Genomic DNA, 25169 nt, shown 5'->3' with positions numbered 1-25169 from the left:
CCAATATATTTATTGAAAATAAACCTCTATGTGGTCCTGCACAGTTCGAACCTGTGTTGTTCAAGGGTCCACTGCATGTCTAGAGTCCTTGTGATTCCAGTACTAATGTAAAGGATCGAGCTGGACTAATTCTCCATGGTTTTTTTAAATTTTTTATTTTTTATAAACATATCATATATTTTTATCCCCAGGTGTACAGGTCTGTGAATTGCCAGGTTTACACACTTCATGTTTTTTTATCTGGAATTGTCAAGATTTCTACCCTGCAAGTCGTTTAAGGCACGATTTAATCTACGCAAGGTATTGGTAGATTGGTCAGTTGGCGGGGCTTCTATTTCAGGCAAAATAGGCAGTGATAGCTTGCAGAGTTGGCCTTACTGGGTATGGGAATACTCCCCCTGTTCCAGGTATGCCTTTCTTGTTAAGGATGCTGTCCCTCCAACGTGTGAGTGAACTTAGCAGTGGATCAGTATTTTCATCAGATACAAACTTCACAGCAAGTTGTCTTTCTGAGTAGTGAGGCCAGGTGCTCCCTCTCACTGAACCATCTGAATGCCAGGATCCAAAGAAAAAAGGAGCTTGACTTGGAATGGCCTTTGTTTATCGCACAGCCCACCCCTAGCCCTAGCCCTTACACTTCTGAATCATGAGACATTTCCAGGATTTCTTTCATTAACCACAAATGCGTCTCTTTTCTTAGAGAGGAAAACTCTAAGTTAACCATCGAGATGCCTTTGCAGCCTATTCCATTTTTCAGAATATGGTTTGAGTATGTGGAAGGCACTCTCTTCTAGTATTAGCCACTAATAAAATGCTGTTTCCTTTGCTTATTTTAGTTTTTCATAGAAAAGGTTTGAAGTCAACTTATAGCACTAATTCCCCAGAGGTAGATGTATATTCTGAATAATCTTAATTAATGCTATCTTACACTATTAAATTTTTCCTGAACATATCTTGTTTCTCCAACACATTTTCACAGACAGCAGAGAATGTTGCTTTTGTAATTTTCAGAGCTTGGAGGGAAATTCTAGACACAAAAATCACTGTTTAAGCAAATATGTGTCTGTTAAATCAAACTAAAATTATACCTGGACTATGACACAAGCAAGACAGACCATAATTACTATTTACTTTTTTAAACAGCTTTATTGAAGAATAGCTTAAGTTTCATAAAATTCATCCATTTTGAATTTATAGTTCAATGGCTTTTAGTAAACTAACTGACTTATGAAACCGTTACAATAGTCCCTTTTTCATAAACATTTTATCACCCTCAAAAGATCCTTCATTCCAATTACATTGAATCCTTGTTTCCATCCCTAGTCAACCACTGAATCTACTTTATCTCTCTCTAGGTTCCTCTTCTGAATAGTTAATATAAATGGAAAGATTGAATAGGTTCCCTCTTGTATCTGGCTTCTTTCTCTTAACATATTTTTTAGATTCATCTATGTTGAAGCATATAGTAGTATTTAACTCCTTTTTATTGTTGAATAGTATTCTGTTGATGAATATGCCACATTTCATTTATCCATTTTCCAGTTGATGGATATTGGGGTTTTCCCTCATTTTTGGCTATGAGGAAAAATAATCGCAATATAGTTGCCCGTCATTTTTAGAACATATATTCTCTAACATTTTAATCATTTACAGGGCATCACAAATGTAGGTGGCATGACAGATTCCAAAATCATAGACTCCAGAGCGAGATAGATTTATGTTCTCATTCTTATTATGCCACTTACCAGATGTTTGACCTTGAGTTAATTAAACTCTTTGAACTTTAGTTTCCTTGTTTGTACACTGCGAATAATAATACTCTTGTGTGATTTTTGTATTAGTTTAGCACCTAGTATGGATAAACATTCACAATCTGGGGTGATTTGCAAGTTCTATTTTTTTTTTTTAATTCATAGAAAGATTTCTAGCCAAAACGCTTCTCTTAACCCCTAGATTGCTATGCACCTGCCACTCTCTCTGCAGCTGAGTAATGGCAGTCTGTGATGAAACAGATGAAACAGCCGACTTCTGAAGGGCTGTCAACTCTCTTTTTGTTACGAACCCATGGGGATTTCTTCAATGCTTGTGAAGCTAGCTGGACTCAAGACAACAGTTTGAACCCCAGGAAACTGAATCTAGGGCAGAGTTGGTTGGTGTGTTTCCAGGGCATTTATATGAACTTGTCTCTGATTGGCTGGGCAACCAGATGCAGAATTCTGTTTTCTGAAGCAGAATATTCCACAGATCTAGGCTACGGTCGTTTCCTCTGCTGAGATCCTTGCACGGGATAAATGGAGAAGAGTCCATTGGCAGCCTTGCTGCTAATCCTGTGGGTTCACATTGGCGGTAAGTCCTTGGAATTTGGAAGACCTTTTGAACGTGGATGATGACGGAGAAGCGGGGTGTGGGGGGGATGCGGTCAGGCACCTGTAGGTTTTACTTGGGAACGTGTGAAGAAAATGGAAACTGTAGAGAGACCAACTTCTGTGTCTGACTCTGTCTTTCTCAACAGGAGTGGGCAGCGTATCGAATGTGGAGCAGAATCCTCCATGGCTGCATGTTCAGGAAGGAGAGAACACCAATTTCACCTGCCGTTTTCCTTCTAGCAATTTCTACTCTTTACACTGGTACAGATGGGCACCTGCAAAAAACCCCACGTTCCTAATTTCAGTTACTTTAAATGGGGATGAAAAGAGGAAAGGACGAGTAAAAACCACTCTTAATACACAGGAGGGTTATAGTTCCTTGTACATCAGAGGATGCCAGCCTGAAGATGCAGCCACGTACCTCTGTGCCATGACACAGTGCTCTTCAGACAGCTGCAGCCCATACCAAAACCTGCGGCTGATGCTGCTCTGGCACCAGCATTGACAGGACCATGTGTGGGGCACCTGAGTGGTACAGCTGGTGAAGCCTTGACTCTTGGTTTCAGCTCAGGTCCTGATCTCATGGTCATGAGATCCAGCCTCAGGTCCCGGTCAGTGCTCAGGAGTCTACTCGAGATTTTCTCTCCCTCTCCCTCTGTTCCTCCCACTCATGCTCTTCCTCTCTCTTAAATAAAAAATAAGTCTTAAAAAGAAGAGCCATGTGTGGGTAGAAAAGCCAAATTCATTGAATTATAGTGTTTTCAATAATCAGGGGAGAGTGCAGACATAGATAAACAAGTCTTCTAGTCATTGTAGCTCCCTCAACTAACTGGACTGTTACTGAGCACCACGAACCTCAACTCCCAGCAATATATCAGCCACATCACTGAGTTAGATCCCTTGCCTCCTCTTTTGGCACAACCAATTCCAAATGAACTAGATGGTTACTCCGCCCTATCTAAAATAATCTGGTTAAATAGGGTAATATTTACTCCTCATTGTTGCTATGTCTAGTCATTCTGTCATATCTCTTCACATGTGTGAATGGAGCATGTGAAGATGCACTCTTCTCACTGCTGGCATGGAGATCTACATGTTTCATACCAGAACAGGCAATACTGCCTCTGTTAACCCATTGAAGGTTTTAGTTTTGGTTCAGTTCAACCTTTCCCCTACATGAACATCTGGATTTCATTCCTTCTTATATGTGGCTATTTGCATTTTCGGCCATTTGCATTTATTTATTTTACATAGCCTCCATGGTCAGTGTGTAGCCCAACATGGGGCTTGAACTCAGGACCCTGAGATCAAGACCTGAGCTGAGATCAAGAGTTGGCCAGTCATCCCTGGCCATTTGTATTTTTTAAAAATCACTTGTGAAATCTGAAAGGAGAACTGGTAAGCGATGTTCACTAGGACACTTGGTCTGTCCTCCAGCTTATACTGTGATTGTGATAAGTACCTGAATGCTGTGATGATCTATGTTTCTTCATTTGTAATTTCCAGGCATAGGAGGTGAATGGAGTATCTGAGACATACATATGGAAAGATTGTTTTTCCAAAAATCATTCACAGAGTAATAATAAATTTATTTCACCATCTGACTAGGAGTGGTTGAATCTGTTATGTCATTGGCATGTGTGTAGAATAGGAAATGTGCAGCACAACACTGAATGAGGAGAACCTACAGTCCACTGCACACTAGTGTTGGTGGAGTAAAACTACACAGAAGAAGACCAGTCGCTGTTCCAACTGTGGGTCAGCTTCCCAAACAAGATCTCCATCATTATTGGCATAAAGATCAATGGTAGGAATTTCTAATATTTTCAGTAATGATCCTGTGGCTTTAGCTAACTGAATTGGTAGAAACAAAAGACAAAGAAAGTCGTCAAGGACAGAGTTGGGTTCATTTGTGCGTTGTTGCAATACAAGACTTCACAGGCTTTTCTATGTAATAGACCATAGAGAAGTAGATAATATTTACACAGTGCTTCCAAATAGAATGCCACTTGAAACTGGTCCATGACTCCCACTTACCTGGGCCCCTTGCTTGTCTTTGGATGTGAGGCAAGAAAGCTCTCTAGACACATGTGATCAATTCCTGGATACAGTAGCACATAATTTGGAAAATCTACTGTTAAAAGTATGGGGGGAAATGTAAAATCTGGAATGCAGAGTCCTTACAAAAAAAAATCCATGTCTTTACAAAAGTCGTGTGTAACCAAAGAAATATGAATCAAAATTCTCAGTCTCTGTTCTAAAGTTGATCTGAAATTGAAAATAAATCTGTTAAACTTTGATTATTCACAGAAATACAGGCACGTTCTTGTAAACAGCCCCACAGTTTTGGGGGGGGTGTTTGTTTTTTAGAGTTTAGTAAATGGAATGAGAAAACAAGTGAAGTATAAAAATGACATTGAACAAGAAAACCTTCCATCTCCCTGTTTGTTTTAGGGCCCCAACTTGAACAATTAGCCACCTGTTCCTGGGCTGTGGAGACCCAGAGCTCACATTACACCCCAACACTGTCACCACGTCTTCTGTGCCAGAGCAGGAGCCCGAGGACCATATTCGAAAAGAAGTTTGGTGAAATAGGCAGCTGTTCCACGTTGAGCTATTAGAGACCATCAGGAATCAGATAGTGGAAAAACATTTTAATTCTTGCCAATTTCCCCCAAGTCCTCAACAAGAATCTGCAAAGGACTTCAGTGCCACCCGTAGTTTGGGCATAACAAACCGCCCCAAAACTCAATGGTTTTAAACAGCTACCATATTACTATCTCATAATACTTCTGCTCCATGTGACATCTGAGGATCGACTGGACTGAAACACCCCAAATTGCTCACTGATGTGTCTGGAGCCTTAGAGAATGCCCGGAAGGCCGGGCTCAGCTGTGCCTCAATTAAAATGAGTCACAAAACTTGCCTAGATTCACTGTGGAGGGGGAGCATAGAATTCAGGAAGCACTGACATTGGGGGCATCTTGCCAAAAAGCTAAAGGAATAAACACATTCCTTATGACAGATAGGTACCAGAGTGTTAATGAAGCAAAACACATATCCAATAATTTTCAAGGTCATGTCAGTTTGACCTCTCAAGTAGCACTCATAGCCATTTCCTTATCTTTATGCTCCTGCTACTGTCCTAATTCAGGCTTTCAGCATCTCTCACTTGGATGATTGCTATGGCCTCTTATACATGTGCTGCCTCTAGTCTCAACTCTTTGAATCTCACCACACAGCCTCTAGAATTATTAAAAATATATATATTTGATCAGATCACTTCTTGTTAATCTTTGGGTAATGAGGAACCATTAGAAGTTGTAAAGATCAATCTTATATTAAAATATATGAAGCCATTTATCGTTTTCCCCCAAGTTATCTTCCTTTTTTAAATTTATTTTAAAAAAATTTTTTTATTTATTTGGGAGAGTGAGAAAGGGAAAGAGTGAGAAAGGGAGAGAGTGAGAGAGAGCACGAGAGAGCACAAACAGAGGGGAGGAAATTTGCTCGATCCCAGGACTCTGGGATCATGACCTTAGCCGAAAGCAGTCACTTAACTGACTGAGCCACCCAGAGATTCCCTCTAGTTATTTTCTAATTTCACCTTCCATGCTCTCTCACTATGTACTCCAGATGCATATTAACTATTTAAAAATTCTAACCATTTGTGCACACACTGAACTCTTTCTTAAATCTGTGCCTTTGCAGATGCTGCCCCCTTTGCCCAAATTATACCTTCCCTATTGTCAAATGCACACAAATCTATGCGTCCAATGTGTCCCAGTTCAGACAGCATTCTTGATTTCTTTTTTTTTATTTTTTTTACTTTTTAAAAAAGATTTTATTTATTTATTTATTTGAAAGAAAGACAGTGAGAGGGGGAACACAAGCAGGGGAGGTGGAAGAGGGAGAAGCAGACTTCCCACAGAGCAGGGAGAATGATGCGGAACTGGATCCCAGGACTTTGACCTAAGCCCAAAGGCAGACCCTTAAAGACTGAGCCACCAAGGCATCCCTGGCATTATTGATTTCTTATCTGAAGGATATCCTCTCATAGGATAACACATAACATTTTAGTAAAAATAAATATTCTTGAATCTATCCTCCCTTCTGATAGCTTTAACAAGAATATTTGCTACTTTGAGCTATCTTATATTTATATTCAGTGCAAGCATTTCCTACCAGGAGTGAAGAGATTCCTTCTACTCCTTATGCCAATGCATGGTCAGGTCCTCTTCTCCTCACTTAGCAAATTTCTACGTCAGGCTGATGAACCCAGAGAGAGGTTACACCAGAGACTACAGTGTGTGTTGGGGGAGAGCACAAGACTTCCCTGTGCCAGGTTACACTTCTGTAACATTCTGTGACAGAACGATGAATACACTCGCAGGTGCCCCTTCCCCACTCTCTGCTCTTGGGGATGGAAAGGAGTCCACCACCACAGCACTGATAGTTTTGTCTTCATTTTGGGACCCAGGTCCAACACTCCTGTTGGGAAGAAAAAGTATTCCATAGTGTGCATGTCCAAAGGTTTATCTTAACCCATGGGATTTTCATTTTCTGGCACATCCAGAGACTGCCTCTTGTTCTGTTTCCATATTACACATCGATTCAAATTCAGATCCACCTTTGATTCTAAATGAAGTGTTGAGATTTCTACTATTAAAACATTTACATGGCAATACTTCAAAGACATGAGAACTCCTATAGGGGCCTAACCGCTGGGCCCCCAAAAGATAAGCCCACTTCTTAATCCACGGACACTGTGAATGTAACCTGATATGACAAAGAGCCTTGCAAATGTACTTAGGTTAAGAATAGCAATATAAGATCATCCTGGATTATCCCTGTGGTCATAAATCATAAATGACAAGTGTCCTTTTAAGAGACACACAGATGAGAAGGCCTTGTGATGCATTCTTGCTGGAGGTAAGAGTTTGGAGTGATGCAGCCCCACGCCAAGGAGTGCTGGAGACACCAGAAGCTGGAGGAGGCAGGGAAGGATCCTCCCCTAAAGCATTCAGAGGGAGTACTGCCCTGCTGACACCTTGATTTCATGCTCCTAGCATCCAGCACTGCTAGTAAATAAGATTTTGCTCTTTTGAGCCACCACATTTGTGATAGTTTGTTATGGTAGACCTAGGAAAAGAATACAGTTTCTCCCCCAAAGTAACATTTCTTAGAACATGAGGAAGGGGGGTGCAGAGGGAAAAACAGACTTCCCACTGAGCAGGAAGCCCTACCTGGGCCTCTGTCCCAGGACCCCAGGATCACAACCTGAGCTGAATCCAGATGCTTAACTGACTGAGCCAACCAGGCACTCCTCCAAACTAACATTTCTAAATAGCTATAACCAACCCTTGATTGTTTACCTTCATGGAAGGATACGTATAGATTGGTCTTTGGAAAATTTTGAGTTCAAACTTTCATATATTGCATATGAAAGCAACACATTAATTTATCATTTAACAAATATTTCAGTTTCAACTCTTTGCCAGGTGTTAGAATAGTTTCTGCGAACATTGAGATGAATAAAGACAAATATTGATTGAGTGACTACCACATGTCAGGGACTTTACTCGTGACCCATCAGTGAACCAAACAGACAAAATTCCTTGTATTCATAGACCCCATGTTCTGGAGAAGCATGGTCCAACAGAACTTCCCGAGATGGTGGAAATGTTCTATACCTGTGCTGTCCACTACCCACTAGCCACTAGCCCTATGTGGCTACTGAGCATTTGAAATGTGGCTCATACAGCTGAGAAACTACATTTTAAATTTCATTTAATTTTAATTACTTTAAGTCGTCTCGTGTGGCTAGTAGCTACCACATAGGACAGCACAGTTGTTGAGGATGATACAGTACATAACCTCAAGATATACTGGGCAGCTCAAATAATGAACAGATCATTATAAGACAGGACAGTTAAGTGCTATGGTAAGTGAGAGTGAAAATCTGTGAAACCATATGGAGCTATTCTACCCAAGTGTTGTGTTTTATGGAAGCCTTCATAGAGAAATTCATGTCTGCTATTTAAGACCTTTTTTTTCCAAATTATATTGATTTTTTAAAAATCCCTAATATGTGGGAAAGTAACATAGTGGGGCAGTAGAGATGACCTCTAAATTGGGTAATTAACAACCAGGGTAATCTGTATGACGACAGAGAATTCGGTACTTTTTATCTTCTCCTTAGAGACCATGAGTGACCTAACAAAAAAAAGTGTCTTTTCCCCATTTATTAAAATATTTGTGGCCTCGTATGTTCCGTTAACACACGCACAGACCCATGCTACATGATTCTGGATGAAACTGGAAATGACAAATGGATTTTTTTTCCTTTTCACACCCCAGTTGTAAATCACAGAATCCACTTTTAAAAGACAAAGTATTCCTCCCTAAACAATATTAATATCATTAAACTCTTGTTTCCCCAAGTCTTGACAAATATATATACCATTTGAATTAGAAACAGTGTGTAAGAAATCAACTATAAAATCAGCAATTCTCGAGTCTGGCCACAGGAAGGCAGCATCTGTAAGCATAGATCCTCCTCCGAAAGTGGCTGAGAAAAACGGTCCGATTGGCTGTCTTAAAATTACAGTCACTTCTTTCCCCTACTCTCCAAAAGGTAGCGGTAGATTACATTTTTTTGGGTCTGGAAGACCCTTGTGCAGGGGAAACGCATTTAGGAGCACCCAGATTAGGCCACTCTTTCTGAAGAGGGAGGAGAGGGATGTTACTTTCGGTACCAGTGCTGATCTTATGGATGCGAATATCACGTGAGTTTGAGATTTCCCTCATTGTTTCCCGAGAATCCAACACAGTGGATTATTATCTGCAGGCACCTGCAGGAATGAGGTTTTCTGATTGAGAGCAAAAAAATGGAAGGGAGAAACTAAAAAAAAGAGAAAGAGGGACTTGGGGAGGGAGACATGGAAAGAAAGAGAATATTAGACAAGAGTGAGAGGCCATTGTAGCTCAGAGAACGGGGATCCAAAGCGATTTTCTCTGATGTCTCCCATTTTTTTTTAACAGAAATAAATGGACAAGAGATCAAGCAAAATCCTCAATTTTTGCTTCTACAAGAAGGAAAGGATTTCACCATTTCCTGCAATTCCTCAAGCATTTTAACCAGCTTCCAGTGGTACAAACAGAGGCCGGGGGGTGGTCCTGTTCTCCTGATCTCATTACTTAAGGGTGGAGAAGTAAAGCAGAAAAGACTGACAGCTCTGTTTGGAGAGTCTAGAAAGGACAGTTCCCTGCACATGGAGGCCTCCCAGACTGCAGATGCAGGAACCTATTTCTGCACAGGGACACAGTGCTGTCAGAGCACCTGCAACTGGTCCCCAAACTTTGATGCAGAGATCCAGAACAACCCTTCTTATCTCTCCTTAAGAAGAAGTCATAGAAAGCTGAAGTCATGGGGTGTCTGGTGGCTCAGTCAGTTACGTGTCTGCCTTCAACTCAGGTCATGATCCCAAGGTCCTAGAAAGGAGCCCCATATCTGGCTCTCTGTTACATGGAGATCCTGCTTCTCTCTCTGCCCTCCCTCCTGTTCTGCTCTCGTTTGCTGTCTCTCTCTCTCTCAAATGAATAAATAAATTCTTTTTTAAAAACCTGAAGTTAAGGCTTTTGCAGTCAAGATGGCGGAGAAGTAGCAGCTGAGACTACTTCAGGTTGCGGGAGATCAGCTAGATAGCTTATCTAAAGATTGCAAACACCTACAAATCCAACGGGAGATCGAAGAGAAGAAGAACAGCAATTCTAGAAACAGAAAATCAACCACTTTCTGAAAGGTAGGACTGGCGAGAAGTGAATCCAAAGCGATGGGAAGATACACAGTGGGGGGAGGGGCCGGCTCCCAGAAACCGGCGGAGCAACGGAGCACAAAATCAGGACTTTTAAAAGTCTGCTCCGCTGAGAGACATCACATCACTTAACCGGGGTGAAGCGCACGCGGGGTCAGTGTGGCCTCAGGTCCCGCAGGGTCACAGAAGGATCGGGGGTGTCTGAGTGTCGCAGAGCTTACAGGTATTAGAACGGGGAAGCCGGCTACAGAGACGGAGCCGAGGAGTGAGCTCTAAGCTCGGGGTTACCTTGAACCAGTCGCAGGCTCGGTCAGCTCGGAGCGCGGCCGGAGGCCAGGATGATGGGAGCAATTGGGCGCTGTTCTCTGAGGGCGCACTGAGGAGTGGGGCCCCAGACTCTCGGCTCCTCCCGGCCGGAGACTGGGAGGCCGCCATCTTCATTCCCGTCCTCCGGAACTCTACGGAAAGCGCTCAGGGAACAAAAGCTCCCGAAAGCAAAACCGAGCGGATTACTCAACCCGGCCCCTAGTAAGGGCCGTGCAACTCCGCCTGGGGCAAAGACACTTGAGAATCACTACAACAGCCCCCTTCCCCAGAAGATCAACAAGAAACCCAGCTGGGACCAAGTTCACCTACCAAGGAGTGCAATTTCAATACCAAGGAGAGCAGCGGAATTCCAGAGGAGGAGAAAGCAAAGCACGGAACTCATGGCTTTCTCCCCATGATTCTTTAGACTTGCAGTTAATTTAATTTTTTTTTCTTTTTCAATTTTTTTTCTCTTCTTCTCCTAAATTTTTCTAACTTTTACCCTTTTCTTTTTTAACGTTTTTTAACTAGTTTATCTAATATATATATATTTTTTTCCGTTTTATATTTTTTCATTATTGGTTTTCTTTTTTTATTTGTTTCTTTTTTCTTTTTTTTTTTTTTCTTTCTGAACCTCTTTATATCCCCTTCCCCCCACCTCACGATTTGGGATCTCTTCTGATTTGGCTAAAGCATATTTTCCTGGGGTTGTTGCCACCCTTTTAGTATTTTACTTGTTCCTTCATATATTCTTATCTGGACAAAATGACAAGGCGGAAAAATTCACCACAAAAAAAAGACCAAGAGGCAGTACCAAAGGCTAGGGACCTAATCAATACAGACATTGGTAATATGTCAGATCTAGAGTTCAGAATGACGATTCTCAAGGTTCTAGCTGGGCTCGAAAAAGGCATGGAAGATATTAGAGAAACCCTCTCGGGAGATATAAAAGCCCTTTCTGGAGAAATAAAAGAACTAAAATCTAATCAAGTTGAAATCAAAAAAGCTATTAATGAGGTGCAATAAAAAATGGAGGCTCTCGCTGCTAGGATAAATGAGGCAGAAGAAAGAATTAGTGATATAGAAGACCAAATGACAGAGAATAAAGAAGCTGAGCAAAAGAGGGACAAACAGCTACTGGACCACGAGGGGAGAATTCGAGAGATAAGTGACACCATAAGACGAAAAACATTAGAATAATTGGGATTCCAGAAGAAGAAAAAAGAGAGAGAGGAGCAGAAGGTATATTGGAGAGAATTATTGGAGAGAATTTCCCCAATATGGCAAAGGGAACAAGCATCAAAATCCAGGAGGTTCAGAGAACCCCCCTCAAAATCAATAAGCATAGGTCCACACCCCGTCACCTAATAGTCAAATTTACAAGTCTTAGTGACAAAGAGAAAATCCTGAAAGCCGCCCGGGAAAAGAAGTCTGTAACATACAATGGTAAAAATAGTAGATTGGCAGCTGACTTATCCACAGAGACCTGGAAGGCCAGAAAGAGCTGGCATGATATATTCAGAGTACTAAACAAGAAAAACATGCAGCCAAGAATACTATATCCAGCTAGGCTATCATTGAAAATAGAAGGAGAGATTAAAAGCTTCCAGGACAAACAAAAACTGAAAGAATTTGCAAACACCAAGCCAGCTCTACAGGAAATATTGAAAGGGGTCCCCTGAGCAAAGAGAGAGGCTAAAAGTAGTAGATCAGAAAGGAACAGAAACAATATACAGTAACAGTCACCTTACAGGCAATACAATGGCACTAAATTCATATCTCTCAATAGTTACCCTGAATGTTAATGGGCTAAATGCCCCAATCAAAAGACACAGGGTATCAGAATGGATAAAAAAACAAAACCCATCTATATGTTGCCTACAAGAAACTCATTTTAAACCCGAAGACACCTTCAGATTTAAAGTGAGGGGGTGGAAAAGAATTTACCATGCTAATGGACATCAGAAGAAAGCAGGAGTGGCAATCCTTATATCAGATCAATTAGGTTTTAAACCAAAGACTATAATAAGAGATGAGGAAGGACACTATATCATACTCAAAGGATCTGTCCAACAAGAAGATCTAACAATTGTAAATCTCTATGCCCCTAACGTGGGAGCAGCCAACTATATAAACCAATTAATAACAAAATCAAAGAAACACATCGACAATAATACAATAATAGTAGGGGACTTTAACACTCCCCTCACTGAAATGGACAGATCATCCAAGCAAAAGATCAACAAGGAAATAAAGGCCTTAAATGACACACTGGACCAGATGGATATCACAGATATATTCAGAACATTTCATCCCAAAGCAACAGAATACACATTCTTCTCTAGTGCCCATGGAATATTCTCCAGAATAGATCACATCCTCGGTCCTAAATCAGGTCTCAACCGGTATCAAAAGATTGGGATCATTCCCTGCATATTTTCAGACCACAATGCTCTGAAGCTAGAACTCAATCACAAGAGGAAATTTGGAAAGAACCCAAATACATGGAGACTAAACAGCATCCTTCTAAAGAAGGAATGGGTCAACCAGGAAATTAAAGAAGAATTGAAAAAAGTCATGGAAACAAATGATAATGAAAATACAACGGTTCAAAATCTGTGGGACACAACAAAGGCAGTCCTGAGAGGAAAATATATAGCGGTACAAGCCTTTCTCAAGAAACAAGAAGGTCTCAGGTACACAACCTAACCCTACACCTAAAGGAGCTGGAGAAAGAACAAGAAAGAAACCCTAAACCCAGCAGGAGAAGAGAAATCATAAAGATCAGAGCAGAAATCAATGAAATAGAAACAAAAAAAACAATAGAACAAATCAATGAAAGTAGGAGCTGGTTCTTTGAAAGAATTAATAAGATTGATAAAACCCTGGCCAGACTTATCAAAAAGTAAAGAGAAAGGACCCAAATAAATAAAATCATGAATGAAAGAGGAGAGATCACAACGAACACCAAAGAAATACAGACAATCATAAGAACATATTATGAGCAACTCTATGCCAACAAATTTGACAATCTGGAAGAAATGGATGCATTCCTAGAGACATATAAACTACCACAACTGAACCAGGAAGAAATAGAAAGGCTGAACAGACCCATAACCAGTAAGGAGATTGAAACAGTCATCAAAAATCTCCAAACAAACAAAAGCCCAGGGCCAGACGGCTTCCCGGGGGAATTCTACCAAACATTTAAAGAAGAACTAATTCCTATTCTCCTGAGACTGTTCCAAAAAATAGAAATGGAAGGAAAACTTCCAAACTCATTTTATGAGGCCAGCATCACCTTGATCCCCAAACCAGACAAGGATCCCATCAAAAAAGAGAACTACAGACCAATATCCTTGATGAACACAGATGTGAAAATTCTCACCAAAATACTAGCCAATAGGATTCAACAGTACATTAAAAGGATTATTCACCACGAACAAGTGGGATTTATTCCAGGGCTGCAAGTTTGGTTCAACATCCGCAAATGAATCAATGTGATACAACACATTAATAAAAGAAAGAACAAGAACCATATGATACTCTCAATAGATGCTGAAAAAGCATTTGACAAAGTACAGCATCCCTTCCTGATCAAAACTCTTCAAAGTGTAGGGATAGAGGGCACATACCTCAATATTATCAAAGCCATCTATGAAAAACCCATTGCAAATATCATTCTCAATGGAGAAAAACTGAAAGCTCTTCCTCTAAGGTCAGGAACACGGCAGGGATGTCCATTATCACCACTGCTATTCAACATAGTACTAGAAGTCCTAGCCTCAGCAATCAGACAACAAAAAGAAATTAAAGGCATCCAAATCAGCAAAGAAGAAGTCAAACTATCACTCTTTGCAGATGATATGATACTATATGTGGAAAACCCAAAAGACTCCACTCTAAAACTGCTAGAACTGGTACAGGAATTCAGTAAAGTGTCAGGATATAAAATCAATGCACAGAAATCAGTTGCCTTTCTCTACACCAACAACAAGACAGAAGAAAGAGAAATTAAGGAGTCAATCCCATTTACAATTGCACCCAAAACTATAAGATACCTAGGAATAAACCTAACCAAAGAGACTAAGAATCTATACATAGAAAACTATAAAATACTCATGAAAGAAATTGAGGAAGACACAAAGAAATGGAAAAATGTTCCATGTTCCTGGATTGGAAGAATAAATATTGTGAAAATGTCTATGCTACCTAAAGCAATCTACACATTTAATGCAATTCCTATCAAAGTACCATCCATTTTTTTCAAAGAAATGGAACAAATAATCCTAAAATTTATATGGAACCAGAGAAGACTGCGAATAGCCAAAGGAATATTGAAAAAGAAAGCCAAAGTTGGTGGCATCACAATTCCAGACTTCAAGCTCTACTACAAGGCTGTCATCATCAAGACAGCATGGTACTGGCACAAAAACAGACACATAGATCAATGGAACAGAATAGAGAGCCCAGAAATAGACCCTCAACTCTATGGTCAACTAATCTTCGACAAAGCAGGAAAGAATGTCCAATGGAAAAAAGACAGCCTCTTCAATAAATGGTGTTGGGAAAATTGGACAGCCACATACAGAAAAATGAAATTGGATCATTTCCTTACACCACACACGAAAATAGACTCAAAATGGATGAAGGACCTCAATGTGAGAAAGGAATCCATCAACATCCTTGAGGAGAACACAGGCAGCAACCTCTTCGACCTCAGCCGCAGCAACATCTTCCTAGGAACATCGCCAAAGGCAAGGGAAGCAAGGGCAAAAATGAACTATTGGGATTTTATCAAGATCAAAAGCTTTTGCACAGCAAAGGAAATAGTTCACAAAACCAAAAGGACAACTGACAGAATGGGAGAAGATATTTGCAAACGACATATCAGATAAAGGGCTAGTGTCCAAAATCTATAAAGAGCTTAGCAAACTCAACACCCAAAGAACAAATAATCCAATCAAGAAATGGGCAGAAGACATGAACAGACATTTCTGCAAAGAAGACATCCAGATGGCCAACAGACACATGAAAAAGTGCCCCATATCACTCGGCATCAGGGAAATACAAATCAAAACCACAATGAGATACTACCTCATACCAGTCAGAATGGCTAAAATTAACAAGTCAGGAAATGACAGATGCTGGCGAGGATGCGGAGAAAGGGGAACCCTCCTACACTGTTGGTGGGAATGCAAGCTAGTGCAACCACTCTGGAAAACAGCATGGAGTTTCCTCAAAATGTTGAAAATAGAACTACCCTATGACCCAGCAATTGCACTGCTGGGTATTTACCCTAAAGATACAAACGTAGTGATCCGAAGGGGCACATGCACCCGAATGTTTATAGCAGCAATGTCTACAATAGCCAAACTATGGAAAGAACCTAGATGTCCATCAGCAGACGAATGGATAAAGGAGATGTGGTATATATACACAATGGAATACTATGCAGCCATCAAAAGAAATGAAATCTTGCCATTTGCGACAACGTGGATGGAACTAGAGGGTATCATGCTTAGCGAAATAAGTCAATCGGAGAAAGACAACTATCATATGATTTCCCTGATATGAGGGAGAGGAGATGCAACATGGGGGTTAAGGGGATAGGAGAAGAGTAAATGAAGCAAGATGGGATTGGGAGGGAGATAAACCATAAGTGACTCTTAATCTCACAAAACAAACTGAGGGTTGCTGGGGGGAGGGGGGTTGGAAGAGGGAGGGTGGGGTTATTATGGACATTGGGGAGGGTATGTGCTATGGTGAGTGCAGTGAAGTGTGTAAACCTGGCGATTCACAGACCTGTACCCCTGGGGAAAAAAATACATGTTTATAAAAAATAAAATTAAAAAAAAAAAAAAGAATTGAATTGCCCTGCACCAAAGGAAAAAAAAAAAAGAATGTTTATTTCAAGGATAGATTATGTTGCTAAAATACCTTTAAGAAATTACTCTTCTTTCTTGTTAATTTTGTCCTGTTATACTTATATTAGCCTTTTGTATTTATTTCCTATATTCATTTATAAAACTCATTGAAAATATAATTTTATTATGTTTATTTAAAACACATAAAAAAGCTGAAGTTAAAATGTGAAAAAATAAATGTTAAATAATAATAATAATAAATCTCTAGACTCAAATGGCTTAATTGGAAAATTCTATTAAAAATCTGAAGAGTTAGCATGAATTTTACAGTTTCTTCCAGAAAATAGAAAGTAATTCCTAACTCATTTTAAGAAGCTGGTATTTCCCCAATACCAAAATCAGGCGAAGACCATACAGAAAAGAAAACTGCCGAGAAATTTCCCTTGTGAATATAGGCACAAAATTTCTTCACAAAATATTAGCAAGTAGAGTTCATCAATATATGAAAAGAATAATACCAAATGCAAATGGATTTTTTGTTCAGAGACTCAAGTCTGCTTCAATGCTTGGAAATTAATTGATGGAATCCACCACATTAACAGACTAAAAAAGAAAAATCACATAATCATGTTAATCTATGAAGAAATTTTTTTTTTGCCATAATTCAATGCTCATTCATGGTAAAAACTTTGAGTAACATAAGAGTAGTGGGGGACTTCCTCAATAGCTAATGGTATGCTGACCAGTAAAATACTATACACTTTTGCACTAAGATCAGGAAAAAGATAAGGATATTCACACTTGTCAGTTTAATTCAACATAATGCTAGATGCACGAACCAGTGCAGTAAGGTAAGTACAAGTAAAGACAATCATATAGATCAGAAAAGAAGTAAAACTTCCACTCCTGGTAGATAACATTATTGTCTAATGTAGAAAATTCCGATGTATATACAAAAAATATCCTAAAACTATTCAGTGGGTTCAACAAGGTCATGGGATACAAGATAAACATACAAAAGTCAAATGCATTTCTATATGTTAGCAGTGAACATGTGAACACATAAATTAAAAAAATACTGCCATTTACAATGCTTCAAAAGGATCCCAAACTCCCAGGTGTAAATCTAATAAAACATTTATCAAAATTTTGTGCTGAAAACTCCAAAAGGTTGATGAAGGAAATCAAAGAAGGCCAATGAAGATACCTCCTGTGTTTGTAAATTAAAAGACTCAAAATGATAGATATGTCAATTCTCCTCAAAATGATAAATACATTTTACATAGTTCCTGTTGAAATCCATGCAAGGTTTTTTATACAAATATGCAAGATTATTCTAAAATTTATATGAAAAGGCAGAATACTAGAATACCTAGAAGAATCTTGAGAAAAGAAGAATAAAGTGGGAGCAATCAGTCTATGTGGCTTCAAGCCACAGCTACAGTAATCAAAATGATGTGTTATTGGTGCAGAGATAGAGATATAGATCAATGTAAAAACTAGAGAACCTATAAATGGATCTACACAAATATACCAGACTGAATTTCTTTTCTTTTACAAAAGTGCCAAAGAAACTAAATGGAGGAAAGATAATCTTTTCCATCTATGGTGGTGGAGCAAGTGGACCTCCATCAGCAAGAAAAATGAAACGATTTAAGCTTCACACTTCATAAAAACTAAGTTAATAAAATCAACCTGAAGTGTATCACAGACAAATGTAAAATGTTAAATTGTAAAACTCTTAGAAAAAGCATAAGACAAAAAAAATTTTTTATTGTGTTATGTTAGGCACTATAAACTACATCATTAGTTTTTGATGCAGTGTTGCAAGATTCATTGCTTATGTATAATACTCAGTAAAGGCCTGGCAAAATATGTGTTTTTATCTAGGAATATTGATAGCTCAAAGAACATCCAGGTTCTGTTTAGAAGGATGAAGAAGTAAATTCACTATTTGTAGGGGACAAGCAAAACCTGCCATAACCTGAAAAGACTCCCATGGCATCATGGTATATTATGTGGTCAATGGGATTTGTTAGCCAACACCTTTCCCAAATTAACAGTACCCTAGAATCTAGTGTGTGGTTCCAGTTTGTTATGATGGTGTATGAGGGAGTTCAGCCCGTCTTTGGATTTGGCAGGATGTTGAAATGGAAGAGAGAGGAATGTGTTGCTCGATGGCATCTATAAAAGAGTTTTGGAATTGTTGCCTTTGGGCTTCATGTTAAATAAGAAGCAAAAGAATATAAGAGAGGAATGATGTTCAGAAAGAAATTAGGAGAGTCAGGTCCTTAACACTAACAGGAATAGATGGGAAAGAAAGAAGATTCACAGTCATCCAGAATGGACATCCCACACTCTCCCCGCACATTACAGCTTCTGTTGCTGAGATCCAGGCAATTATGTACAAGCAATGAGGGCAGCGATAGTGGGATTTCAGGGATTGTGCTCCAGGTGTGTCCTCTGCCACATGGGTTTTGAATGGGAGGTAGACATGCTTTTCTCTAGGGCTTCTATCTATAATTAGAAGCAGATGCAGATTTTGGAGTGGGATGAAATGCAGTGTATGAGAGCTGATTCAGCTAGATAGCCAGATTTTGCTGATTCTTGACACCTGCTGAGAGACTTGAGCACCAGCTAATCTTATTGTGGCTGTGATTCTCTGTACTAGGACCCCTTGCAAGCACGTCCAGTTCTTCCCATGATTGACTCTTTCCAGAGAGGAATGAGGCCCCAAGAGATCTTGTTTTTTTAAGCTAACATAACTGTCTCTTACCCTCCAATGAAAAGTTTCTGCTGTGTCCGCTAAATTCCCAATCTGTTGCAAACAGACATCCAGTAGCCCCTGTGGAAAGTGCTTCCACATGCCTTAACCAAGCATGACTCTTTCTCTTGTGGTTGCTCCTTATTCTCCTTCACCTAAAACACCTCAGATTTAGACAGAACAGCATTCTCTTCACCACCACCCACAAAACCCAGACCATTGTCTCTATACCTCTCACCCCTACTTTCCCCACTTCTTTTTGCATCTTTATAAACACCAGATACTTTTCCTTATATATTGAAGGCTATAACACAGGAGAATTCCGGTATAATCTAAAATACCACATGAACTTAAGTGTCCACATGGGCCATTCAGAGAGAGCCTGAATTAATCAATTGTAAAGACTGTTAATTATAATCCCCTTTAGCCATTACTTCCTGTGCCCACACTCTAGAAATATCCCATGATAATTCTCTGGTTAGATATTGCTCCACCAGTGAAATTTACATCAGTTCTAAAAACTCACATGCTTACATTCAGCCATATCCACTGGCTTATTCTTTGGCTATATATGACCATTTGGTTCCTGGATCCCTTTCATGTCATGTTATTTCTCAGAAGCATTTTTTTTTTCTTTAGAAAAAGAGAGAGCAAGAGGGGTGAGTGAGGGTGGGAAGGGAAAGGGAGAGACTGAATCCCAAGCAGGCTCCACACACAGAGCAGAGCCCCACACAGGGCACAATTTCATGACCCTGAGATCATGACCTGAGCAGAAATCAAGCATCAGGCAGTTAACTGACTGAGCCACCCAGGAGCCCCCTATTTTTTATTTGCTTATCTACACCATCTGAATTCCATGGCCCTACTTCAATCAACTTTTAGTCATTACCCAATTTTTTCTCTCCCCAGTTCTGTGTCCTATCAGTGGCTTTATTAATTCCTAATTATAGATCAGTATCTGCCTTCTCCTAATGTATGCTTTTTCTGATAAGCAGAGTTCAAAATAATCACACAAGTGTGCAGACTGGTGCCATTAAGACATGCTGTCATCTTTAACACTAACCAGGCCCCCAGTGTTGCCTCAAAAGTATTCTCTGTAATCATCTCCCACTGTCATTTCCTGTAACTATTTCAAAAATTCTCACACTCCCCAGACTTCCTAATCCAGAACTTCCTCCATTTGCTTTCAAATGCTTTCAAATTTGCTTTCAAAATCTTATTTGACAAATAAGATTCCATTAGAAATTAATAAACATTTCAACTTTCTGCCATCACACTCTAAAAAATTGTTACAATCTAAACAGATCCTGTCCTCCTTCTTTCCAATAAAACTGGAAATAACTGTTTCCCCTCTTATCAAAACTTGGTCCTTCTACCTCTGGTACATATTCCAATGTTTTCTGTCTCGTCAGAAGTTTGATCCATTGCCTTGAGGACATGTAAATATATCCTAATCTTTAAAATCTTTAAAGACCCAACTACCACTTTAACAGCTTCCTCTGGTTAACATCATATTAGGGGGTGGGTTTCAATAAGTGAATTAGGGTGGGGGGACATATTAGTCCATAACAAGCAACCAATGTGATTCTTTAAAACATACATTTAAAACATCCTTAGGAAGCCACTAAAAATATACTACAAAAAGAAAAAGTCGAATAGCAAAGAGGTAACAGGATGCCGAGGAAGAAAAACAGAGGATGCCAACAGAAAGTGAACAATGAAATAACAGACCTAAATCTAGCCACATCAATAATTACATTAAACACAAATAGTCTAAGTACACAAACTTAAAAAAGTTTAAAGACAAAGATTGCCAGTACGAGTTTTTTTTTCAAAATTTTATTTATTTAAGTACGAGGTTTTTTTAACCCACTTCAGTACTGTTTCCATGAAACCCATGTTAAATATAATGACATAGAAAGATTAAAAATAAAGTATGGAAGACGACATCCAAGCAAACACTAATTTGGGAAGACTATATTAATGTCAGACAAATTGGACTTCAGAAAAAGAAATATTTCAGAAATGAAGAGGGATATTACATACTTAAGAAGACGTAACAATGTTAATGTGTATGCTCCTAACAATAGAGCTTCAGAACACTGGAAGCCAAAACTGTTAGAACTGAAAGGAAAAATAGACAAATCCATAATTACACTTGCAGACCTTTGTGCTCAATACATAGTCAGAAGTCAGAAAGAATATAGTAGACTTGCACAATACTATCTACAGATCTGATCTTACTGATACCTATTTATAGAACATGCTGCTAAACAACAACAGAAAACAAGTAAAGCATTGCTTAGAAGAAACAATTTTATTCTTTTATCTCTTAAAAAATTACCAGTTACAAGGGCACTTGGGGGGTTCAGTCGGTTAGCTGTCCACCTTTGGCTCAGGTCATGATCCCACAGAGTCCCACGTCTGGCTCCCTGCTCAGCGGGGAGCCTGCTTCTCCCTCTGCCCTTCCCCCTACTCATGTTCTCTCTCAACTAAAATAAAAACAAAATCGTTTTTAAAAAATTACCAGTTATGATGATCTGCCACAAAATGAATGCTGTATACACATGCTGAACTGCACTAGGATATTCTGAGGTAACTGGTAAACACGTAACATGTTTTCACACAAGGTGGAACAACACTAATTATTAAGGGAACTGTGCCACTGTGCTTTCCCTTAGCCTCTGAAGATCAAACACAAGAATTTTCAAGTCACGTAGAAGGTCAAGCCTAGGAACAAATGATGGCTGAACAGTAAACCATGACTCAGAGTAGCCATGGATTAGCAGAACCAGCATACCAGGAGCACATACGTTCAGAATGGAGTGGATGGGAGAGTATATGACCCTTTTCTATTGTAACGTATCCACTTTCCCTTTACTTTTCATGGACTGCATCCCAATATAACAATAGAACAACGTGCTCACTTCTCATTTAACTGACAGAAGGCCCAGAAAACATAACTAACTTTTTCTATAATCACACACCTAGTACATTATGGAGAGTAAGTTCTGACTATCCCTGGTTGTAAATTTAAGCCAAATAATTTAAATGTATGATATCATGGGAATATTCTCCTGTATACCCATGTCAAGGATGGGCAGGGTGGAGGAAGGACAGAGGGAAATAGAGAAAACTGGGAGAAATACTTTGAAACAACTCAGCACATATGACTGTTCAGCTATCCAATCACACAGATAGATATACTCTGATGCCTGTTGAACATTGGGGTGTTAATAAGCATTAATACCTTGATATGATGGGAAAGTATATACACACACACCTATGTGGATGGGATTTTGCGTATATATATTTATTTGTACACATAAATATAGTTTGCCATTATTTTGCTGTGTTTGTTTATATTTAATTTCTCTTTGTGTGTTTCTCCTTCCCTCTCACTTGTGTTTGAGCAAGTGGTGTGTCTGTGCCTCAAAATGTAAAGGATGATGTCTGGCAAGAAAGCTATATTTTTTCTGGCTTGTTTTGAAAATCGTAAATTTATTCAGGAATGTATACAGTTTATGGAAGCGGTAGAGGTTGAAGAGAGGGTTTGTGGTAGGAAATAGGAAAGAGAAAGTGGCCAGGAGAGGAGAGCAGGGTCTCCAGGTCCCAGAGCAGGGGAGAGTGGGGAGGGGTGGGGGGAAATGGGAGGGGCAGGTCATTGTTTCTTAACAATTCTTTTAGAATTAGTAAGACCCAGAGTGAGAAGGTTATTTGGTGACTTTAGGAAGAATTCTCAGCCTTGCAAGAGATTCTTGAGTCTCCATAAGCCTGAAGGCAGAAGTCTTCTATTTGGAATACCCCACTTAAAAGAAACAATTTACTGCATATTGGATAATATTTTTAATATTTATGAATCCTCTCCAAGCGGGTCATGTCTGTGCTTCCACTCATAGATCCGAGTGACACCATTTACAGTTTGTGTGGATGATTGTTGGCAAAGAGTGGAGCTTATCTCTGATTGTGTTCATAACCACACACATAAATATAGTTTGCCATTATTTTGCTGTGTTTGTTTATATTTAATTTCTCTTTGTGTGTTTCTCCTTCCCTTTCTTTAATTTCTCTTAAATTAAAGTTTTCTTGAAGTTTAAGATCTTGAACTTAAAGCATCTTAGGTTTGGATACTCAGCCAGAACCAATGGAAAAGACCCTGGGGTCCGCAGCTTGGATCTTGAGGCTTCGCCTTGGATGTGGGCACCGAAGCTATCAAAGACTTTCCCAACAAGCTAAGGGAAGTAACATAGTCATGCTCATTTGGGATCATCCAGGGTTCCCTGCAAGAAGGGTACAAAAATGGTCTAAATTCTATAGTGAGATTAAACTTAGATGTCTTATGCTGCCTTGCCAATCAACAGGGAACTGGGTTCTCGAACTCTGCGTGTCAAAGCAGGAGAGAGGTTGAAGGTGCTATTCCTGTTTCTTTGTATGTTTCACAGGTATAAGCAGAATCCCAGGAAGGATGGCCAATATCCTATTTGTAATAAATTTAATTTGGGAGGGAAAAGAAGGGAGAAACTAAGAGCAACCCTTGCTAATAAGGAGACTCAGAGCTCCCCGCACACTTCTGCCTCCCAGGCTCTGTGTTCTGTGTCCTTTGGACACCTGTAACCTGTTTCCCATCCTGCTGCTGGAGTTGTGATACCCAGTGTTGAGGCAGCAAACTTGTCTTCAACAGGTGTTTTGAAAAAGCAACCCCAGTGAATCAAATATTTTTGAGTCTTAAAAAATTATCTCAGAATGCAAATATATATATTTGATAATGTAGCTACCTATGCCTTAATTTGTCAACTTCTCTTCCTCTGCATCAGCCATGTCAGTAACTTAGTTTATCCTCTCATTTTTTGACATTATATAATGTGATGCTTTAGATCAATCAGGCCTACACACTGAGTTACAGCAATGGCTTTTCATAATTTCCCATCTCCTAAATTTTGGTTCTATCAACTTATTCCCCACCCTTGCATGAAAGGGACCTGCAATGTGAATATTTTACTTTCTTTTAAGATGTGTTTATTTATCTTAGAGAGAGAGAGAACATGAGCGGGAGGGGCTTAGGGAGGGAGCATCTGAAGGAGACTCTGCTGAGCCCAACACAGGGCTATATCTCACATTCTTGAGATCATGACCTGAGCAGAAACCAAGAGTTAGCCACTTAACCATGTGTACCACCCGAGGTGCCATGTGAGTATTTTACTTTTACTCTAGTTTCTTCCATAAGTACATGGACATTTCTTTCTTTGTCCCATCTCACCATTCCCTTTTTCTGCTTTTCTGTGGTGCCCTAAAACGAAGAGGCAAGAGGAAACCAACTTTTTTACTCTTGTCTATTCATCCCTAATCTGCAATCGTAGACAGGTTTCCTCCTCTATTCTGAAAGGACAATTTCACCTACCTTACCTCTCACAGAGTTGTTCTAAAATGTATTCTAAAATTAAGATGTCCATTGATCAACTAATAAGAATCTCAAAGAATTATAAAAAAGATGGGATGAGCCTCATTGTGTGGGTAGGGTAAAATGTACACTATTTCTGAGATGGATTGGATAAAAAATTGCAATCTGGTCAGGGGTTTGAATTGCTAACAATGTACAGTTATTCATATAAAACAGAGTTAGAGAGAGTGGTGTTGATGAGTCAGCTAGAAACACAGGCCAGTTAATTAATTAATAGCACCTGTGAACACCCAAAGGCACTAAATCCTAGACCCCAAAATGAAGCTCTAGCTCTGCACAGAAACCATGTTCAGAACTGTGTAAAGCTACAAGTTGACTTGAATAAATTGAGTAAGATATGAGATGTTTTTCTTGGAAAGAAGAGATGTAATCTCAGCCTTGGATAGAAAAAATTTCCCTAGGCCAAGATTTAGGAGATAAAAACACAAGATATCTCCAGCATCCACATTACAGACTTAAGTTAAGGGAATAAAAATATCTCAGTGGTTGAGTTGAGAAAGCAAGTCAAGGAGATGAAGATCTACAGCTGCTTTAAGAGGAACTATATATTAGAATATTCATAAATTCAAGGTAGTTTTAATAAGTAAGTGT

General features: G+C 39.4%; 2 gene segments (V, D, J or C); both read left to right on the top strand.

Annotated features, from left to right (window-relative positions):
• Nucleotides 1-25169, top strand: part of LOC116867075 — a 470514-nt gene that overhangs the window by 82656 nt on the left and 362689 nt on the right. The window contains 1 exon segment of the C gene segment in view: nucleotides 22775-22780. Within this exon segment, the coding sequence occupies nucleotides 22775-22780 (6 nt within the window).
• LOC116867083 lies at nucleotides 2292-2871 on the top strand. The segment is given in 2 exon segments: nucleotides 2292-2346; nucleotides 2513-2871. Coding segments are annotated over 2 exon segments (414 nt in total).

The sequence above is a fragment of the Lontra canadensis genome, unplaced genomic scaffold (assembly GCF_010015895.1).
Source record: "Lontra canadensis isolate GAN:19392208 unplaced genomic scaffold, GSC_riverotter_1.0 scaffold12, whole genome shotgun sequence".
Taxonomy (NCBI): domain Eukaryota; kingdom Metazoa; phylum Chordata; class Mammalia; order Carnivora; family Mustelidae; genus Lontra; species Lontra canadensis.
The sequence above is the reverse complement of the archived record's forward strand: the minus strand, read 5'-3'. Positions and strand labels throughout refer to the sequence as shown.